Here is a 22,327-nt window from a genome sequence, read left to right on the forward strand (position 1 = left end):
TTGGAGGAAAGTTGACTTTATTTGATCGCCAGACAGCATTAACAAGAAATCCAAGAAAGCTGGTCTCCATCTTATTCAAAAGAATTGTAATAAGTCATTTACAGATTAATTAAAAACAAGCAGACTTATCACAGATTCTGTCCTAATTTTTTGGACATTGAGTGAGGGGAATAAAATTCATAGGAGCATATCAAGTGTTAGCCTATATCGTAATGGGCTGTCTCAGACACTGGAAACCTACAATGCCTGGAAGGGAAAAGGGTGCTCAACTTCATTCAACTTGAAGATCACTACCAGCAACTGATTTGGGTAACTATTCCAAACCAACCTGAATGGCCCAATCAACTACTGGAATATTTTGAAAATGACATTTTGGTAACTTGGATTTTGGTTATGCATTTACCCCCAGCTTAAAGTGGTAGGGAATGAACCATATTTGTTCAGTTACAAACTTCACAGCCAGTATAACGAACTTGACAATGAAATCATGTCAGGATTTAATGTTAAATGCCAGGTGTTTGATACCCTAAATAAAAACCTCAGTACAGGGCATCCCCTCTGTTCAGCTTCACTTTGAACATATGGTTCCAGATACTTAGAATCCCTATGGGCATGTCAACATTACCTTGCTTAGTAGGGTTATTGCTGTTGCTTTCCCAAAGAAAAGCAAATTCCTTGGAAGAGCAAATACAAGTGTATGAATATTGTAAAGAGTTAGATTGCACAATTTAGAAAGATTTGGGGAATAAGTAAATACCAGGACTATCAGTATTAGTCAACCGAGGACTGGGAAATAGTTGATATTTGACCTTGGTATCATTCCCAATACTGGAATCAGACTTACAATGGAAATAGCAGGAAACATTAGTGTTAATGGACTTAGCATTTATCAAATAGAGATCTAGTTACTACACAGTATTTAGTGCCAATTTTAAACTAATGCATTTAGGGATTAGGTAACTGTTAAGACAATGTAGTGAAAGCATTGTGAAAAAAGGGTCAAAAATAACTAGAAAGTGCTATTAAAGTACCAGAAGCCATGTTACCATTAATTTGGTTAATCTGCAATAATGATCAAAGCTACAATTCCAATTTACATGCAATTTTAAGCAGGAAGATGGAGCCTTTGGCATTTTGGAATTCAGGTGCCAGTATACTGTACAAATTAGCCCAGTATTTCAATAAAAACAATGCAGGTTTGTAAACATCCAGACATGCCAATAGAATCACTATTCTAGAAAGTGTGTAGCATGTAGTTTCTAATGTGTTCAAAAAATGACTACAGAATGAGTGAGAGGAATGTGACAAAACTGGAATTGTGGTAAACTGACTCAAGGCCCTGCCCACATCCCATTTGGATGGGTCAACTGATTTCAGGCTACAAAGGCTAGTTATCTACACAAATCTCATTTGGAATTGGAGTCACATGCTTCATTTTCCCAGTGGAAAATGTTTCCCAATTACAAATCAAAATTAATCTAAATTAGATTCAAGGGGGAGGCTCAGTTCAAACTTCATAGGAAGCAAACTAGATTGATACCCTAAAGGGAGTAAGAGGTTTAAATCATAGCAGATATGCTTGAATATAACTTCTGAAAAAAGTGGCATCATAGCAGGAGAGAAATACAAGCATGTGCAAATTACTGAGCTCTAAAATAGAGTCCCTATAAAAGAAAGCAATTTGACAAGTCATGCTTCAGCACAGGAAGCTTGTATAATAGACATGAGCTCCAATTGCAGCAACTAGAAATCTGATCTACAGAATTCAGATTTCCAATTACCTTTAAAAAATCTATTTAAATCAAGTCAGCTGCAGATGATAGGAAGAGCTGCTTTGAAAAAATAATCCAATAGAATGGGACTGACCAGCCAGATCACTGGTGCTTTTTGCACTCGCAAAGCATTAATTTCAGATCCAGGAATTCACTAAGCAAAGCAGCACATTGCTACACCATCTAGTGGAGTTAGAAATAGAACAGAACTAAAATAAGTGGTGGCGAATCCAGTGGATAAAACAGGAAAAATTAAAGTTGCAAGATTCCAAAGTTAGTTTTGACATTAATACATTTTATTGTAGCTTAGCTATGGCCAAGAACAATTAAGACCAATGAAAAGCTACTTAACCAGTAATGTTCAGGAACTGAATACTGGATGACTATTAGGATTTTAATTGGATTTGTATCAGAATATTTGCACTGGCAGGCAAATTCCTCTTGTTCAGAAATTGCAAACTGGGTCCTGGCAATATTTGCATCTGGGTCTTTCTGGAGGCACTGATACATTAGCAGACTGACATTAACCAATTAAAGTTGGAAATAGACAAATAGACCACAGGTTGCAGAGGAAAAAGGTTCAAAACCACATGTTCACTTGTTACGACTGGAGCTTTATTTAAAATGGGAGCAAAAGGAATGCATTTTGTTACTGATTGCCAACTGTTCAGATTCTAGCCTTAACCCATTTTGGGCTAAGATTGATAGGAGTGTCTAGTGGTTAATTGTAATACCACCACTTGCTGGGAGAAGATTACAAATTCAGAAATTAGAATAAGCTTGGTCAATTTAGCAGAGATAATGGCTCAAGAAAATTAAATACAAGTTCAAACTTGCTAAACCAGTTGGACTAATGGCCAAGAAATTGGTTTTAAAATTTCATCCAATTTCCCAGCTCACCCCAAGCATCTAAAAGATATCCATCCTCTTAATACTGGTAAATCTTCAAATCAGCCCATTAGCTTCAAGTAAAACTGGTTTTAGTGCTTAATTAGCTAGCACAGACTCTTGTCAATCCAGCCCACAATTTCATCTACAGTTGTAATTTTGGTCAATTATATTGCATTTACAAGATCTTACAACTCAGATTAGGCCAATTGAATCTTGAACAATGAATAGTGAATCTTAGATTTTGTCCCATAGGTTCAGAGTTGAATTCTTCAAAGGAGCAAAAAGTAGTGGCATCAGGGCAGATTAAAAGCAACATCCATTTTCAGGAGTGAATAGGAGAGGGGAACAACAATGCCAAAAGCAAAGATTGTGACCTGTTACCAGAGTTAATCTATCTTGATGGTGCCATTTAGAATAGAGAATGTCAACAGAACTAACAGTGCAGGATTAACATTTGTTGTTATGTTGAAGGAGTGCAGTGAGGGAATTTAAAGTCAGGTGAGATAAAATTATGGCTAAAATTCAGAATCTCTAGTTTCCATCTATTTAATCTTAGTATGGATAATTAGAGGTACTCTTACAAGATTAATAATTTAAGCCAGATTTCAAGAACATTTGGATTTCCTTCACTCAATTCCACAACTACTATTCCCAGCGAGGGTGGAATGCTGATGCATAATTGCTAGTGCAATATTCTTAGTGCAGCTGAACTTTAAATGTGACTATCAGATGCTCTGGTTAGTTTTGACCCCAATCCACAAAACCCCTTTTTGGGAGAGAAAGAGACACTGATAGGAAGGCAAATTGACCACTACAAAAAAAGTCACAATCCAAGTGTTTCAAAACAGCAGTACACAAGACCATTCGAGGCAAAAGTTAAGACAATTTTTCCTGGAGTTTCAAATTGGTCAAGTCCATTTTGGGCAGAAAGTCTACCAAAAAAATTGTCAAATCAAGTGGGCCATCATGTTAAAACCATTACTGGTCAGGAGACGAATGCTGTAGAAGGTTAAATTTATTGTGCACAGGAATAGATCTGTCTCTGCTGGACTAATGCCCTTAGCAGCAGCCACCTCCACCACTGCCTTGCTTTAATGGAGTGCTCTGGATTCGGACATTGGACCTCTCATCGTTGTGTGTAGGACCTGTACCCATGCGGTTCTTGATCTCAGCAGCCATTGTCACAAATGCCTGTTCAACATTAGTGGCATTTTTTGCACTGGTTTCCAAGAATGGAATTTGGAGAGAATCAGCATACTCCTACAAAAAAAGGATATTAGAAGGATTAGTAGCCATTTTAGAAATTCCCAAACTTTCAGAACAAGGTTTAAAGTTCACAACAGCTTATAAGAATGATTTGAAATTGACCCAGGGATTAACTACTAAACAGCTAGAGTGCTGATCAATCTCAAGATGGAATTGTTTGGACATTAGAATAACTTTGCATTTGTTTAAACCATACATTTTAACAAGTAAAGCACTTGCATATTTTAGTCTGTCTTTTGGTCAGTTATGGTGCATTCATGTGTTGATTTTCAACATGCCAAATTGTAGGCTTGATATTTCCATAACATGGAGTCTAAAGTCTATTAATTTTGCACCCATCTTAGCTCCTACTGATGCTTTTGGCCATTCTCGTTACTACTTGAAATGAAAAACAATGCTAAAGAAACTCAGCAAGTCTGGAGCATCTGTAGAAATAATGGGTTCAATGGGATGCTCAGAATAGTTAGTCCAACAACTTCACTCAGATGCTGTCAAATGGAGGGGGGGGTTGGAAGGAGAGAAAGATGGAGGGAGAGAAACAGTTGCCATTTTAAAATTTCAGATCTCCAGCAGCTGTAGTGTTTAATTCCTAGTTTAGATTCTGACTGAACATTTGCTTCCCTTTTCAGATGCCATAGTAATAGCCATTGCACTGGATCAGACTGGAACAGTTACCTCTGCCTATGAATACCTGTCAATTTTGCATTAGTGACCACAAAAGTGAATCAGCCACTAGATTTTTCTGAAGAGCACATTTGTCCAATAAGTGGAGCTTCTTGGAGCCAATTCAGGTAGTAATACAACAACTTTATTCATGGGCTGTCATTGATCTAGACCAAAAACACCACAACCTGGAAATTTGAAGATCCAGAGTTAGAAGTGACCTGAAATAAGTTGGCTGAGAGCATTCCAGAATATTGGTGAAATTTGAAGCCATGTTTAACAGGCTGTTGCTGTCACAACTTACCAGCTTTCTGGTAAAGTTTCTATTTAGTTTGGTTTAAAAAAGTGCCACCTCAGCAACAAGACAGCCACTCATTGAAAAATATCTATTTCCACCTGCAATTTTAATTTACAAAAACTTGAGCTTGTAGAAAATTGACACTAAACAGACGACAAGACAGAGCCATAAATATTTCCCAACATCTTCTGAAGTTCTACAGGTGAAAATGCGAGGATTTACTTCCCCTTTTGTTAAGGTGTTGTCATCCTTTGTAAACATACACTTGACAAAAGACTTATTACACAAATTACCCACTACAATTAAAAACTACCTGGAAATAAACTGGGTATTTTGAACTCTCCAGAGACAGCTAATCAAATTGGGTAAATTTCCATTTCAATGCAACTCCAAAATGATAAAGTCAATTCAATAGCTTCTAGTAACTGGGGCTGCCTTGTAACAAATACTACTTTTCTTGAAAAGTCTGCTAGACTAGAGATTTTGCTCCAGTCTGGGGTGCTACACTGAGTTAAATCAAAATAGAAATTCAGATTAGAAAAACTACCGGCTTTCTCCCTCTTCTCTCCCCTCCCTTCTCCTCCCCCCCCCCCGCCCAAAGCTTGTACTTAATTTCTAACTATAAATCAGACTCAGATGCTGCAGAAATCTGCAGCGTGCAACAGATTACCCTGCAGCCCCTACTTTGAGTCTTTGGTATCCAAGATATAAACCTACAAGCATTACATTTTTGAAAGCTTCCTTCCCAAGATGGTTGGGATATTCATGTTCATTGGAGTGTTTTTCAAACCATACCAAGATTTACAAAGTTACTATCAGAATACCAAACCCAGCAGATGCAAACATTTACCTACCTTAGCTGTAGTATAATCTACCACCTTCTTAGTGGTCAAGTCACATTTATTTCCTACTAATAATTTGTTCACATTTTCATTGGCATAGCGAGCTATTTCCTCTAGCCACTGCTTAACATTATTGAAGGAATCCTGCAAATGTTAAAAAACAACATCAAGCCACACAAGAACCTGCATCTAAACAGCAAATAGTCAAGCAGCTTCAAGTTACAGTATTTTTAAATAGAAAACTGGTGGCAAATTCAATTTCCAGCAAATTGCTCCATCCCGATTGCAGAGAGGATTCGTTTGTCATGACTTGGTTGGGGTAATCTGGGACACTAAAGGATGAGAATGTGGCATTATAATGATGCTGTGGCTTTGAAGTGTTGCCCTGGTTTCCTTTAGAGATGGGACAGATGCTGATTAGTCTACACAACAGCTTGAGGAACATTGTATCCAGCTGGGCTGCTTGTCAGCTCAGACCAATATTTTTAGTTTCAGCTTTTAGATTCAAAAGCAGCTGGAGTTTTGAAGCAGCTATTTCCACACCCCACCAATTGCACCTGCACTTTATATCTGCCTTTGGAATAAGTGTTAGGTCTAGGCTACATTAAAGTGTTTTAAAGGAGTGTTGATCATAGCAGGTATACATTTCCAGTCAAAGATTCTAGAACTGTCTAAAATATTTGTTAGGCCACAACTACAGGAGTATGCACCATTGTGCAATCAGAGGAGGGTGCAGAGATACCAAGATACTGCCTGGCCTGCAAAGTTTGCTTTAAGGGAGACCAGTCTCAGGAGAAAGCAGCAAGGGATATACACATTCCCTCCTTGAGGGAAAAAAGATCAGGGGAACAGATTTAGAAAAGGTAGGAGCAGAAAAGGGTTGGAGGAAAAATAGATGGGCATCTGATGCCAAAGCAGCTCTGGGCAAAGTACTGGGGGAAAGTAGATTAGAGTAACGAGGTTGCTTTTTGACTGGTGCAGATTTGATGGGCCAAAAAGGCCTTTTTCTGTGCTGTAAATCTTACAGCATTTGTGGGAGTGTAACTTGCCAAGTCAAGAAAGATTAGCACTGAATAGCATTGATTTAAGGGGGGGGGGGTGTAAATGCATAAGAGAAGGAGCTATACCAGTTGCCAGGTAAGGTGGCTGAGTGGAGCTTCAAACATTCAGATAGACAGCACAAAGTGGACCTGCCAGAGGAAAACATAGTACTATTCTAGAGGAAGTCTCAGATGAAACTAGTAACTAACTTGGCTTCAGACCTAGTGACCACGTACATAAAAAGGAAAGATTGGACTGAAAGTAGAGGCAAGTGCAAAAACTTAATAGAACAGAGAATTGATGAACCAAGTACAGAAACTATGTTGCAGAACATTTAAATCAGTTTAAGACAAAAGGTAGGAGATTAGATTTGTTCTACAATGCAAGCGTGAATGATTGGTTAGTTTCCGTAGAGTATATGCATAGAAATTCAGGATTGTAGTCTGGGGAGAAGGGGGTCTAGACAAACCACAAAAACTCGAACTGAAATCAGATCAGGATTGCAAAGTAACAAAACCTCAGCACAAAGTACAGATTTTTTCACAATTCAAACTGAATGGAAACAAGATGCAGTTAGTTAGATCTGGACCAAAACTCAGCATTTTGTTTGGAATTGGCAGTTTCAGAATGGTACATGCCATGGCACTAACTGGTGTTCCAATTATAAACAGCCATCCAACTTTAGTTCAAGAGACAATTCAGACTAGTTATTTCAGCTAAGTTCCCAACCAGCTTCCTTAAAAAGGTAAAGCCATCTAGTCCAGATTTCTCATGTAGTCTGTTAGATTGTTATGTATGAAGCTCAGCTGTTTACCAAGGTAAATGGATCAATTTAGAAATTAATGGTTTAGCTACTATACATCATTCCTTACATAAAGTAATGTAGAAGCAACTGTCCCAAATCTACTGTGACCCATGTCACTATTCTAAATAGGTAATTAATGCCCATCCTACCTGATCTGTGACATCATACACAATAATAATCCCATGTGCTCCTCTGTAGTAACTGGAAGTAATGGTCCTGAAGCGCTCTTGTCCAGCTGTATCCCACTGAAACACAGGTTATAACTTGTTAAAAACAATGTCAATGGTCCTGATCTGAACAAAGTAACTGAGTGCAGCAAGGATTTATAGAGTTAGGTGTACAGCACAGACCTAGACCCTTTGGTCCAACTCATCCATGCTGACTGAATATCCCAACCTAAAACTAGTCCCATTTGCCAGCACTTGGCCTATATCCCTCTGAACACTTCCTACTCTTATCCAGATGATTTTAATAGTAATTATACCAGCCTCCACTTACTCTGGTAGCTCAATCCATACACCACCTTCTGAAAATATTCTCCCTTAGGTGCCCTTTATATCAAACTTTCAGAAACTGGTTGCTTAAAACGGTGTCCAAAGGAAAGCATTTGGCATCAGGATATTAAAATCAGTTTAACTTGCAAGTTCATTAGAACTCCACTACCATGTTCCTCAAATCCTTCCAAGTGATTTGCTTCATGTTACTTGTCCTTACAGGATTAGTGGTGAAGAGTCTTACCTTCCAAAAAGATGTCAAATCTTCCACACCTATCAAAACATTCAATTTTTTGTTCCATGGAGAGCTCAACTTTCCAACCCAAATCCCTCATCCCAATCATTCTGGTTCTCTGCAACCTGAGTGCCTCACATTTAAAGTTGAAGTGACCACACCTGTACAAAATATTCTGCTGGGGTCTAACTGGAGTTTAAAGGTTAAAAAGATAAATCTGACTGCTTTTATATCACCTCACTTGATAAATTTTATCACTTAGCTACTCACTCTGGTTCCATGTTGCAGATATTTGTATTGTTTAACAATTTCCTTTAAATACTTGGGGTCAAATCATGCACAACACAGCTGACTGGTAGCAACTCTTGGGAAACAAGATACTTCCCATCTTCTAGTCTTAAACTCAACCATTTACCACACCCAGTCTTTTGACTTTAAATTTATACTGACCCTCCTATTCCACAAGCCCCAAAAATTGTCATCCACCATGGCAAATTGTCAGCATTCAGTGCAAACCCTCTAACCTTGGATAGAGAAAAAGGCAAGTTGGTTGCTGTTTGTACAAGAAACTCAAAGCACTCCAATAGCTTTTCCCAATTAAAGATCCCAAAACTTACAGTATAGCTGGATTGCAATTGCTCTTACGTATTCTGAAAAGTGCTCAATATCTGCCACCTCTAGAACCCTGACCACAGAATTCACAGCAACCAAGGGATACAAGATACTAGGCCAGTGACCAACCCACCCCAATCAGCCAGCTTTTTCATCAGAACTTTCCCTCAACCATTCACTGAATCAATTAGTGAATCCTGGCATTCCTCAACTCCATGTTAGAGACTGTTCAGTTCTGATAGTTTGAGGTGTGGGGAGAAAATAAAGTATTCCAAGGCCTTGAACTAGTTCATCTAGCCTCTAAGGAATGATATTCAATTGAAGAGTTTCTTGCCAATTAAAATTGAATATTTGTAAATATTCAAACAGATCTTATTCACCTTCACAAACAGAAGCTTAGAACTAGAGTCCCAACTTGTTTCGGATACGAAAAAGGAGAATTGACAAGTTATGTTTTTGGAGACCATCCCATCCAGCTGAGAAAAATATAACCCTGTCACAATGAAGGACGTCAAAGCAGTTTGAAAGCTTTATTACTGGGAAGAAATAAACCAATGAACTAAAAATAGTGCAACAGTTTAGGTAGTCTTGGCAGCAAGGTTAACTCCAGAGCATTGGAAAACCCCTCAGAACACAGATGCTGTATAGCAAGGACAGAATCTAGTATTTTGACATGAACACAAATTTATTGTTCCCTCCAGTTTGAGATTTTCCAATGCTCTAGGCTTAAATTTTGCTACCAAGACTGCCTGAATTGTTATGCTCTGTCCATGCCAAAAATGTGTTTATTGCAATAAAGTGTTTAGACACTAGACACAATGAGAAGATGGCTCAAGGGTTCCTATTTGAAGTGATCCACCAGAAACTGCATCAAGCACACCTTAATTTCTCCTCGCCTGCACAATGGAAGTCATGGATTAAGTCTCCACAGTATTTATATTGGATTTGGACTAGAACAAGGTGACATTCTTCCCCTCATCCACACCAAACACTTGAAAAGCCACTGCACAGCAAGTGTTACCCAATTCAAATATGAACAACCTACTCATGCACCTCACCCCACTACAAGTGCATGAATTCTTGTACCTGGAGCCAAAGAAACCACACCCACAGGTCTGATCAAATTTGATTTTCTTGCAAGTTCTGAAATGGCAATCGTTATTCAAGCTCTAGACAATTAAAGCTATTGTTTGATATAATTGGGAATAAATAACAAAGTCATAAAGCAAAAAGTTGAACTGGACTGCCAAAAAAGTGTTGACTATAGTCCAGACAGACATACTTACAATCTGTAGCTTAACAGTTTTACCCTCTAATTCTATGGTCCGGATTTTGAAGTCGACACCAATGGTACTTATGTAGCTTTCTGTGTATGTATCATCCTGAAAAAGAAACCAGGCTTATGAGGGAGTAGGTAGTACCACTCATCCACTTCCTGCCTCAAACACATCCATCACCTGAAACTTATCAGAAGTAGACTTTGTTATAATGAAGATTCATCATATTTCTGGTTCATCCAAAATAAGTGATCCACAGGGATTAAAAGTCCACCCAAGTTTATAAATTTAAATTGCTTGAATTGAGTGTTTAAGATAAGCTTACTGTCACCGATAGTGACTGAAACCACTGAATCTGTAATGAAAGTCTATGGTTCTCAAAGTTACTGGAAACCAATGACTGAAGAGAGTTAACAATTCTGTTCAGTTTGAAAAGCATAAACAAGGTGAAGCAGCTAGTGATTTTAAAGGTTCATGTGGTTATTGAAAGAGTTACCACAATCTAGGTGCTATAGTAAAGCAGTGCAGACAGGGAAAGATCAGAAATGACCCATGGAAATAATAGCACCTCAAATTAAAATTGAGCAATTCTACAGTCATAAAATTCTAAAACTGCAGTTAAGCACACCACACTTCGAAATCAAACTTATCCAAGGGAAGCAGACTCTGGTAAAGGTTTGACAGTATCTGATGAGCAGTTCTGGAGAATAAGGAGCAATTCATGAACATTGAAAACTCATTCACTTCAGTTCTATTGTTGGATGCAATGAAAAAAAGCTACAAACCAGATTTGGAGGGTGGATTCCAACCTCATTTGGAGTTTATGGATCAGGTGGAGCAAACTTTAGATCTTAATAGCCTTGGATAGAAGACTACAGCCAAAAGGTCAACCCCATCCAGACTAAAGCGATAGATAGTCACCAAAATCAATACAGTTCCTAGTGGTCTGGCCTGGCCGAGATCAAGGACTTTTTGAAAGTTAAAAAGGAACTTCTGAATGAGCCCAAAAAGTTAGAAGCCATGAAAGCCCCTTGAAAGATTTACAAGTTCACTATGCTGCCATTTTAAAACCAGATGAAATACTGGGAACTGGACCAAGAATCAGATTAGATTACTTAGTGTGGAAACAGGCCCTTCAGCCCAACAAGTCCACACCGACCCGCCAAAGCATAACCCACCCAGACCCATTCCCCTACATTTACCCCTTCACCTAACACTATGGGCAATTTAGCATGGCCAATTCACCTAACCTGCACATTTTTTGGATTGTGGGAGGAAACCGGAGCACCCAGAGGAAACCCATGTAGACACAGGGAGAATGTGCAAACTCCACACAGTCTGAGGTAGGAATTGAACCCGGGTCTCTGGCGCTGTGAGGCAGTGCTAACCACTGTGCCACCCAAACTTAACATTTTTCAGTCATTCACCAATCACCCTAATCCCTTACTTCGTTATGGTGTCTTCAACTAGGGGCAAGTGAGGACATTAATTCAGTGCCCTATGGGTTGACTGGGAATTAATCACAATAGCCAAAAGACTAGACCATAGACTTTCAAACCAGTTAAAAAAAATTAAGGATTTGCTGCTATTTTCTCCCTCAAAAAAAAATTTGAGTGGAGCAAGGATAAAAACACTTAGTGATTATATGGCATACCAGCCACAGCTGGAACTTGCAAGCCCAGGAGAGAGCGTAAGACATTTGCTGTCATGCCTCCAAGGTCACATGTTGGAAATCAAGACTCACTATTCCTGGACTAATCATAATAAATAAAAATTGATAATGCAAAATGTCTTGTGTATCTAGTGGATGGACCAGGTACAAAAATGCACAAGCCTCTTAATTGCAATATAACCACAACTATAACATTTATAGCTAAAATATAAAGACTGCATGGTTTTCAAAAGATGATCACTCTTGCCCTTGCACCTCAGCCCTTAAAGACCTCTTCAGTTGCTCCCACCTTAGATTTGTGGTAGAGAACTTAGTTATGTTAGTAAGATTGTTAAATTTGAAGTTGATACTCAACTTTGCTTACTACTTTTTCAATAAAGTTTTCCATTTCCAAAAGCAGAGAATACCTGTCAATTCTAATATTACAGAAAACGTACAATTTTTAAACTCCGTTTCAGGATAGGTTGAGGGTGAACTCAGCCACCCATGAATTGAAGCTGGCCACAACAGTTTAGACCACAACAGCATTTTACTATTAAAAACAGCTTTGTCACATTGACACAACTAATCACCTTTGAGTTAACACTGTTTTGGCTAATGAATTCAACATTCCATGAAAGGGCTACTAGCTTAACCAGTACATTCCAAAGGCAGGCAAAAGTCATTGGATTTGTGTAATTAAAACCACTGACCATCTTTGGCCTTTATGTTCATACTACATGAACCAAAGATCCAAGGTCAAGAGAATGAACTAGCTTAGCCAGAGACAATTAAAGTTTGACAAGGCTGACAGAAAAATTCTGTCATTGCAGCAGCACAGTACTAGGTATTAGTCACTAAAGTTAGAACACCATATAGAGATGGTGGAACTCTATAGAGGTGAACAACTAGATGTATAAAATGGGAAGCAGCTAAAGTGATACAAATAAAAGAGTGGAGGCTGTGAAGCACTACATATCTACTAGGCTGTAGTACAGGTCAACAAAAGTGTACTATAAAAAGTGTTCCCTCATTTAGAGTCTAATAGTTGTTTAGAAAGAATGGTCACTAATGCAAATGCTTGTGTACCTAGGAAATGGTCATTGGTTCGTGAATCTTTTTGGCTGATGACCCTGCATTTGGATAAAAACTTGGTAGGCTTTGAGCAGAGTGGAAGTGGTCCTTGACCATTGGCATTCCTTTCTTGTACTTTCACAGGAATAAGAATTTTTCCTTCAGACAGGAATTTGCTCCTAGTTTTTTCTAGGAACAGTCCCTCAAGCACAGTTTTGCACATCTTTCAGGAACCTAGACAGTCTTCAAACTATGTCCTTTGTCTTCTTTTCAGATGGCCTTAGAGAGAATTCCTCAAAAATCAGACAAAGGATGTGTTTTGTATCCCACATGATCACAGCCAATGCTGGTGCTGAGCTGCTTCAAGAGTGCTAGTATTAATACACCAAGCCTCTTAGCTGATCTACAATCTCAAACAGCAGCAATGGAACTTCCAAGAGTCTCTAGGATGTCTCTGTAGTCCAAGTTCCACAGCCATATATAGTTGGAAGGCACAACTCCTTTATACAGTAGATTTTTGGTATAAGCACTATGCCAGTGTCAAAGACACTCATCCTTGGGTGTCCAAAGGCAGCACTGATTAGATGTGGCAATGAATCAATACCAGCCTTAAAATGGAGGTAGCTTCCAATGTTAAACAGTCATTACTGGAAGCTGACCTGAGACAGGCTGCTAAGAAATTTGTTTAAGACCAATTCTTTAGTAATTTCTATGAAGGCATTGAGAGGATTCTCAGATATTGTCATCTCCATGCTGATGTTCCAAACAAAGTTCCTGTTTTAAACAAAAAAGTTGCTAGAAAAACTCAAGTTTGACAGCTTCTGAAGAGAAAAACATTTCAGGTCTGGTTATCTTCCTCAGAAAGAATGGTATCTAGGAAAATGGTTTGTATACAAAGGTAATGGAGAGAGAGGAGTAAACAATAGGTAGGGATAACACTAGTAGAACGAACAGTTGGACAAAAGTATGGATAACAATTTAGCTAGGATGATGAATAGGATTCCCAGCACTTGTCAACTTGGATCAAACAGGTTTGACCCATCTCCTGCACTCCCATCCTCACCCCTCTTCTCTGCAATAGGGATAGGGTTCCCTTGTCCTTACCTGCCATACCACCAGCAATGTGATCAGCCACCAAGATGCTACCAGACATTCCCTTCCAAATCTTCTGCAGGGACCATTCCTTCAGAGACACTGGCCAACTCTTCCTTCACTCAGACTACACCCCAAGGATACCTTTCCCTGCAAATGAAGGTTTAACACCTGCCCCATTTACCTCCTTCCTCAGTATCCAGAGGAAAACTTTCCAGGCAAAATAGCACTTAATCTAGTCTACTGCATTCACTGCTCACAATGGGCTCTCCTCTATATTGGAGAAGATGAAGTTGGGTGACCACTCGGCAGAAGAGTGGTTCTGTCTGCACGAAAGCTTCTAGTTGCCTACCAGTTTACCATTCCCTGGTAAAAATCTCCACCTCTGGCTTGCTGCCATGTTCCTATAAAGCTCAGCGAGCTGGAATAGCACCATGTGTTCTGCTTGGAGAGCCTGCAGCCCTCCAGACTTAATGCAGAGTTCAATAATTTTAAAGCATGAACTCTTCATATCCTAGCCCCCTACCCCACAGGGTGCCATTACACTATTGTCAGCCACTTAGTCTCCAATAGCTATTCACCTTTTTAGCCCAATGTTATTGTTCCTTTCTGTCCAACTGTTCTCCCCCTTTGGGCTCTATCCACATGTTTACACCTTACCCCATCCCTGCCTTCTGCTTATGAACCAGCATCATCAGCTCTTGAGAAGGGTCACCAGACCTGAAGCTAATTGATTTCCATTCAATGCTGCTGGATCAGCTGAGTTTTCCAGCTTTTTAAAATGTTTTCTTCCAGATTTTAATTGGGGGTTGAGTTTGAAATTTTACCCATGCTATAGACAATGCCCACATCACTGGGAAGCTTGCTCTGGATAGTGGGGAGACGGAGGAGGGTGATGCCATCACTTGTGTAAAGGATTCAGTCATATCACCAGTGGGGACCATCCAACATTTTTGTTGGTGAGGAATGAGACTGGAAAGTAATGGAAGAAATGACAGGGGAACTAAAGTGCTTTGCAGTATTCAGTGGAAAGCACCAGTGGTGTACCAACTTTGACAGTTAGGAGTAAGGAGTGTAGTGGCCACTGATAAGGAAGCGGAAAGGTCTGAAGGTAGATAAGGTCATCCAGACCTGATGGGTACAGAGTTCTTTGGAAGTTATCACAGATAGGGTTAAGGTATCCAACATGCTCACCTTCATTGCTCAGACCTTCTCAGTATAGAGTTGAGACATGCTGAGTTTGTACAGAATGTTGGTGAGTACTTTACAGTTCTAGTTGCCCTGCATATATGGAACATTAAATTAGAGGGTGCAGAAGAGATTTACCAGTATGTTGCTGGAACTGGATGGTTTGAGGTATAGGAAGGGCTGGGGCATTTTCCACAAGTGTCTGATGCGGAGGGTGACCTTGTAAGTTAAGATCAGAGGGACATAGGTAAGGTGAATGGCTAATGTCTTTTCCTTGGGTAAAATAGCTCAAAATTAGGGTTTAAAATAAGGGAGGGGAGAAAGATAAAAGGGACCCAAGGGGCAACTTTGTCAGAGGGTGGCTCATATGGAATGGTAGATTGAGATGCAGTTACAACATTAAAGACATTTAGATTGTTACATGAATAGGAAAGGTGGAGGTATGTGGGCTAAACATAAGCAAGTGGGACTGAAGGTTCTGTTTGTGCTGTATGATTCAGATACAAGTTGATGAATCTCACTGGACAACTTACTTTTGACAGGGTCTTCCTTAGCACTGTCAAAAGTGATGTCAGATCATTGAAGGCCATGTAGTGGTTGATATTCTGACATCTCTTGGCATTGTTGAAGTGAAAATCATGTCCATAAATCTAAATTTGGACCCAAATATTAAAACATCACAACTGAGATATTTGTACAAGTCCTCAAGCACTGAGGATGTCACCTAGACAGGGGACGAAACGTTTGCAAGACAAATTCCCAGCTCGGTGAACAGAACCACAACAAGCGCCTGAGCTACAAATCTTCTCCCAAACTGAATCCTCAAGCTAACTTTACCACTTCACAGAAGTTTAATATACTGACCACATTAGCACAGCAAAGCTCTTGCTAATCTTACTGGTGTTAAGATTAATTTACTGCAAAATGGAACTTGGTGACACCACACTTTCTAGGTCCCAAATTCTGTAATTCATTCTTTGGGGCCATCCAAACCTGGCTTTGCATTTGTCTTTGATGGCCTTGTCTCATTGACTGGCATGCTTGACAAATCATAGCAAGGAGCCACTTGTAATACTAGAGGTATGCCAATTTGGCTGATTTGCACAACCTCAAGTCAGTCAGTAATATAAGCAGCATTTAGAAATATGGCAGGTCAAGGGGAATTGGGTAAATAACTTGAGCATCTCTAATACTATCTTAAATTGTACTTTTCAGGACAAGTGATATGACCTGATTGTAACTCATGAGGAAAGCATGCACAAAGTACTTACAGCAAACCGGAGCAGCAGACAAGACTTGCCAACACCAGAGTCACCAATCAGAAGCAGCTTGAACAAGTAGTCACTAAAAAGGAGAAAGAGTTTAGATAAAAGCAAGCAATTGTGTTTCTGCAACTATAGAAGTAACCAGCCTTTAAGTGTACCCTTTTCCCATTGAGTGAGATTTCAATCCCAGCCCAAGTCAGGAACTGATTAAAGATTACTGCTTTAATAGAGAGAAGCTAGACATTAAAAAATTTAACATGGGTACTTCCATTGATAGGAGATTCCCCATAGAAACGTTCAAGTTCTACTTAAGTATTTCATTTAATGGATGTTACTCTTCCTCTATAGTAGCTTAAACCAGGCACTATTTGGCCACAAGGCTCCTAATTGAAGGAATTGATAGCCCTCAAATCAGTAATGTCACCAGATTTGGAAATGCTAAAACACTATCAAGTCAGACTGACTGCTGGTTGCACCTTTAGTTCTGCACAACTCAGGCCAATTTGCTGCTAAATCAACAGTCTAGCAATTACACTAAGTGATGATCAGAACTTGATCAGGTAGTTCTGGCTTTGTACTATTCTTGAGACTTTGCAGAAAGCACAAGTTAGAGTCCTGTTCAATAGCAACCAGTTTGTATTTGCAAGAAATTCCCCAGGTCCAATCCAGTTTTTAAAAGATCTCTTCAAGCAAAGTTTAATCAATGTACAGACTTACAAATTCATTTCTAAACAATGTTGCAGTCACCAAGGAATCAGAATATTGAGGTAGCTTACCACCAGGCTGCAATTTTCATGACAGTCAAAGGCTGGTTAACCCCAGTTTGATACCAAAATTGCTACTCTTAAGAAAAAATATTAGCCCAAGAGTTTCAAAAGCTTCGAAGTGTTCTGGAAAGATAAGGCTAAAAGGAAGGTAGTTCAGATGTATTAATTAGGGAAAACATTGTCATGTTGGAAAAAGAGAATCTCCTGGCAGGGGGAAGGAACAAAATCCATTGGATGAGAGTTAAAATGCAAAGTGGAGATGAGCACACTGTTGTGGTTATTCTCCCAACCTCCAAATAATGAAAGTTTAAGGAATAAATCTGTGGAGAAATCACAGATGTGTCCAAAATACATAGGGGTGATTCGGGATGTTTAATGACCCAAATAATCGATTGGTATAATGTTAGAGTCAATTGTAAGGAAGGGGAGGAATTTCTGAAATGTGTTTGGGGGAGAACCTCCTTGATTCATGGCACCAGGAAGACATTGTTGGATGTGGTGTTGGGAAATAAGGTGAGCCAAGTGGACCACTGATCCAGATGGCTAATGGAGGGGGAACTAGGGGGAAACAGAACAGCTTGCCATAATCTTCCAATCTTGCTCTAGATTGTGGGCGACATGGTGGCACAGTGGTTAGCACTGTTGCCTCAGCGCCAGAGACCCGGGTTCAATTCCCGCCTCAGGCGACTGACTGTGTGGAGTTTGCACGTTCTCCCTGTGTCTGCGTGGGTTTCCTCCAGGTGCTCCGGTTTCCTCCCACAGTCCAAAGATGTGCCGGTCAGGTGAATTGGCCATGTTAAATTGCCTGTAGTGTTAGGTAAGGGGTAAATACAGGGGTATGCGTGGGTTACGCTTCGGCTGGTCGGTGTGGACTTGTTGGGCCGAAGGGCCTGTTTCCACACTAATGTAATCTAATCTAATTGTAAGACAACATTAGATGGAAGAAATTTACACCAGAAGCAGGCCATGAAGCTAGTTTAATCTCACTTGATCTCTTATCTATAGCTCAGAAGGCATGGCAAACATTCATGAGAGAAAGTATGGCAAGCAGAAACCCCATGTTCCTGACATTGTCATAAGATGCCAGGCCTTTGTATTTTCTATATTCAATTATCTCTATTACCTGCATCTCTGCAGAAGATCTGCATTCATTTGCAACCATGTTTATTTCCCACCTCCACACTGATCTTATTCTACAGCTCAAAGTGAATGAATCCAGGATAACTGAAGGAAACAATATCTACAATTGACGAATTGAGGATTAGTTGATTGCAAACTGCATCTTCAAACTTCAAGAACTCCTTGAAATGTACTTTGAAAACTGCATTTGGATTATGTTAACTTGCCTCATGATAGTTAAAAATCACAACACCAGGTTATAGTCCAACAGGTTTAATTGGAAGCACTAGCTTTCAGAACGATGCTCCTTAATCAGGTGATAGCAGAGGGCTCTATCTTAATTTATAGCAAAACTTTAGTGTGATGTAACTGAAATTATACACTAAAAATTGATCTTCTGTTAAGCCTTTCATCTGTTAGAATACAGTGACGATTTACACATGAAAGTTGTGAAACTAAAGCTTTTTAAAGTAGCATTCTCAGGTTAGCCGTTAACAATGGTGATAGCTAGACAATGTGAAGGTGCTGGCCCCATATTCTGTCTATACTATGATATTTAGATTATCTCTTTAGATTAGAATCAATCTAAACATCATGGTAGACAGAACACAGGGCCAACACCTTCAACATAATGTCTAGCTCTGTGCTGGCTACCATGATTAGATTATCTCAGAACAGAGCTAGACATTATGTTGAAGGTGTTGGCCCTGTGTTCTGTCTACCATGTAGAGATTCTCTTTAAGATTAGAATCAATCTAAACATCATGGTATAGACAGAATACAGGGCCAGCATCTTCAACATATTACTGGATTAGTTCCCCACCCCCAAGCTTATCTCTCCATGCTTCAGGCTCACTGCCTTTATTCCTGATGAAGGGCTTTTGCCCGAAACGTTGATTTCGCTGCTCGTTGGATGCTGCCTGAACTGCTGTGCTCTTCCAGCACCACTAATCCAGTATTTGGTTTTCAGCATCTGCAGTTATTGTTTTTACCATCTTCATATTGTCTAGCTATCACCATTGTTAACAGCGAACCTGAGAATGCTACTTTAAAAAGGTTTTGATTTACACATGAAATTAGTGAACCACTGTTCTTACAGATGAAAGGCTTAACAGAATCAATTTTTAGTGTATAACTTCAGTTACACCACTAAATGTTTGCTATAAATTGTTACAATTGAGCCCTCCACTATCACCTGAAGGAGTGTTGCTCCAAAAGTTAGTGTGCTTCCAATTAAACCTGTTGGACTGTAACCTGGTGCGATTTTTAACCTTTGTACCCCAGTCCAACAGCAGCATCTCCAAATTACTTCAGTGATGTAATATTTCCCTCACGTTAAAGTGAGGCAGGTCAACCCATTGTTTATTCTTGAGCTATAATGAGCAAACAGTCCAAAACTCACCCAAAGTTGAGCCAGTACAATTGGTTGAGTTTAGGATCAGAAAAAGCCATCTAACCTAAACAGGCCTTGAGTGATTTCTCATCATGACAATACAAAGACACCCTACCCCCACATTTCACCCACCACAGGCCTGAAAGGAACAAAAGCACAGGATTCATAGCTAGCTCACTGGGTTTGCAAGATTTTAAACTGCTTTTCCAGCAATACAATCTCTACCCTTCACTAGAAGTCAGCAATAAACTGTTGCCACTCTTCCTTCAGCAGGTCTTAATCCAACCCATTGACCCCTTCTACATAGGAGAACCATTAACTACAAGCATTCCATATCCATTTCATGCTAAAATCCACTTGAGGAACTTCAAGCAATCTGTATGCCTCCCCAAGTCTAGGCAGCCTTCAGATTTTGATGCTGAAAGTTAGAAATGCAACAGTAGTCTTGGCTCACTGACTGCTAGACCAGTGCAGACAGGGTAAGGAGGCAGCAAACTCATGCCTGGTCTACAGCCAAGTAGTTATTGACAAATGATCAAATTTTTTCATCTTTAGCTGAGGGGAGATTTGTCTTACCATAGGAGCAAATCCTTGCAAATTTTGAAGCTTCCATTCTTGAAAGCTATCTAATACCAGCAGGACACCAAAAATCTGATGTACCTCCATTGCATTTCCAAGGTTTGTTAACGAAACCCAACTTTTTGAATCCCTATAACCCTTTCAGTAACAGCATGAATCCAACCAGTCCACACCAACCATGTTCCCAAATTAAAAGCTGGTCTCTTACTGTATTTGACCCATATCACTTCAAGCTTTTCCTATGTACTTAAACTTTACCCAAGTCCAACAGTTCATTCCACACAAACCACACAAAGTTGCCCCTTTTGAAAAAACTCAGTTAACTGTTCTAGTGTCTCCTCCAGAGATATAGCCCAAAATATTCTTTTAAAATGCCTTAGGACATTAACACCAAGACCTATAAAACAGTCAGCTTTGCACAAGCAATCCTGATAAAACTACAGATCTACAAGCACTAGCCATTTGCATTGATACACTATGCAGGTAACATCCTTACTGCACAACAATTAATTTCATAATACTGAAGTGCAACTGAACTTTACTCAGTACCTCAGCTCAGATCAGTTGGGCTCAATTATATAGTGTTAAAAGTTGCCACTCATTTCCCCTTTGTGGTTCTGCTAACTCAGGAAATTAAAACTAAGAACCTGCATTTCTGGTACTACTGGAGAACCAGAACTAAAATGTCAAGTCTGAAAACTAATCATATTAGGAATTCAACTCTAGGTAAACAGCTTTAGCTGTACTTTAGCATTAATTACAGAACAGTACACTGGCATCAAGTCAGAATGATTAAAAGCAGGCCAATAAGAAGTTTGCCCTGTTAAGTTGAAATTTCACAAAGATTAAAATTCCTGTCTGTCCTCCCAAGATCATTTTACTGAAGAGAACAATTTTCCATTCTACATCAATTGCAGAGCATATGATTTTAGGATTTGTTACCTTATCTTTACCCCAACCATAGCAGCACAGCTTGCTACCTTTAGCAGTAGCATTTATTCATTCAAACATGGTGATAGGTGTGCCCTGACAGGCAAAAGAGATTGTGGGAGGTTAATGCCAGTTTGATCAGATGTCCAGACCCCAGCTATTCACAGTTTAATGATTTAGATGAGGGAACTAAACGCAACCTTTGTGCAGATGGAAAGGCTGGAATGTGAATGGAGGGAGATGCAGAGCTAGAGAGATTTGGGCAGGCTAAGTGGGCAAGTGCAGCATAATGTGGATAAATGAGGTATTCACTTGTAGCAAAAATAGGATGAATTTGTTTGAATCTTTAAAGTGAGGAAAGGTTTGGAGGTGCCTGGCTCATTGAAATTGAATGAGCAGATGTAGCAGACTAAAAGGTGACAAACTGTTGGCCATCATAGCAAGATATTGATTACAGGAACATTGATATGCTGCAGCAGTTATTGGTGAGACCACACCTGGCATAGGGTATTGCAAGATTTTTCAGGTAATTTGACCAAAAAACTGCAGATAGAACAGCAAACATTTATCAAATTTATTCCTGGGATGACAAGACTGATGTACAAGGAGATGGAGTTAGTTAGAACTGTAAAATGGACTAGAGTTAAGAATGGGGGAGGATTAAGTTGAGTGACAGGACTAGACAGATTAGACACAGGAGAGTTCAGACCCAAATATCATAGCTTAAGAATAAACTATTAAAATAGGACCAAGATGAAGAAAGATTTCAGAGTGGAGTGCCTATGGAATTCACTACCCAGGAAGTGGTTGAGGTTAAATACTGTGAAGGAGATAACTCCTGGTTAAATGGAGCTATTGATCAGCCACATGAATGGTAGTGCAGGCTTCAGGGGTTGAATAGCCAAATCTATTTCTAGCTAGGTTTCGAGATGCATCTTTGCAGGATGAAGTCTCAATACTTCCTAAAGCAACTGCTCAGGTGTTATAGCTGTAGGTTCTGAACCTGTCTCAGGAGAGGACACCACCACTACACTACAAGAGCTCTTCAGTTCTTTGTGGTAGGGTCCTTCATC

The 22,327-nt window shown here is 39.5% G+C and overlaps 1 protein-coding gene across 1 annotated transcript in view; it reads right to left on the reverse strand.

Annotated features, from left to right (window-relative positions):
• The window catches only part of LOC140454455 (ras-related protein ORAB-1-like), a 44,539-nt gene continuing 22,212 nt past the window's right edge, over positions 1–22,327 (reverse strand). The window contains exons 2-6 of the mRNA XM_072549206.1: positions 16,473–16,545; positions 10,206–10,301; positions 7,728–7,823; positions 5,745–5,876; positions 1–3,923 (exon numbers count right to left, since the gene is read on the reverse strand). Of these exons, the coding sequence (XP_072405307.1) occupies positions 3,723–3,923; positions 5,745–5,876; positions 7,728–7,823; positions 10,206–10,301; positions 16,473–16,545 (598 nt within the window). The 3' untranslated portion in view covers positions 1–3,722. The remainder of the gene's footprint in view (positions 3,924–5,744; positions 5,877–7,727; positions 7,824–10,205; positions 10,302–16,472; positions 16,546–22,327) is intronic.

Source organism: Chiloscyllium punctatum, chromosome 29 (genome assembly GCF_047496795.1).
Source record: "Chiloscyllium punctatum isolate Juve2018m chromosome 29, sChiPun1.3, whole genome shotgun sequence".
In the NCBI taxonomy this organism is placed as follows: Eukaryota; Metazoa; Chordata; class Chondrichthyes; order Orectolobiformes; family Hemiscylliidae; genus Chiloscyllium; species Chiloscyllium punctatum.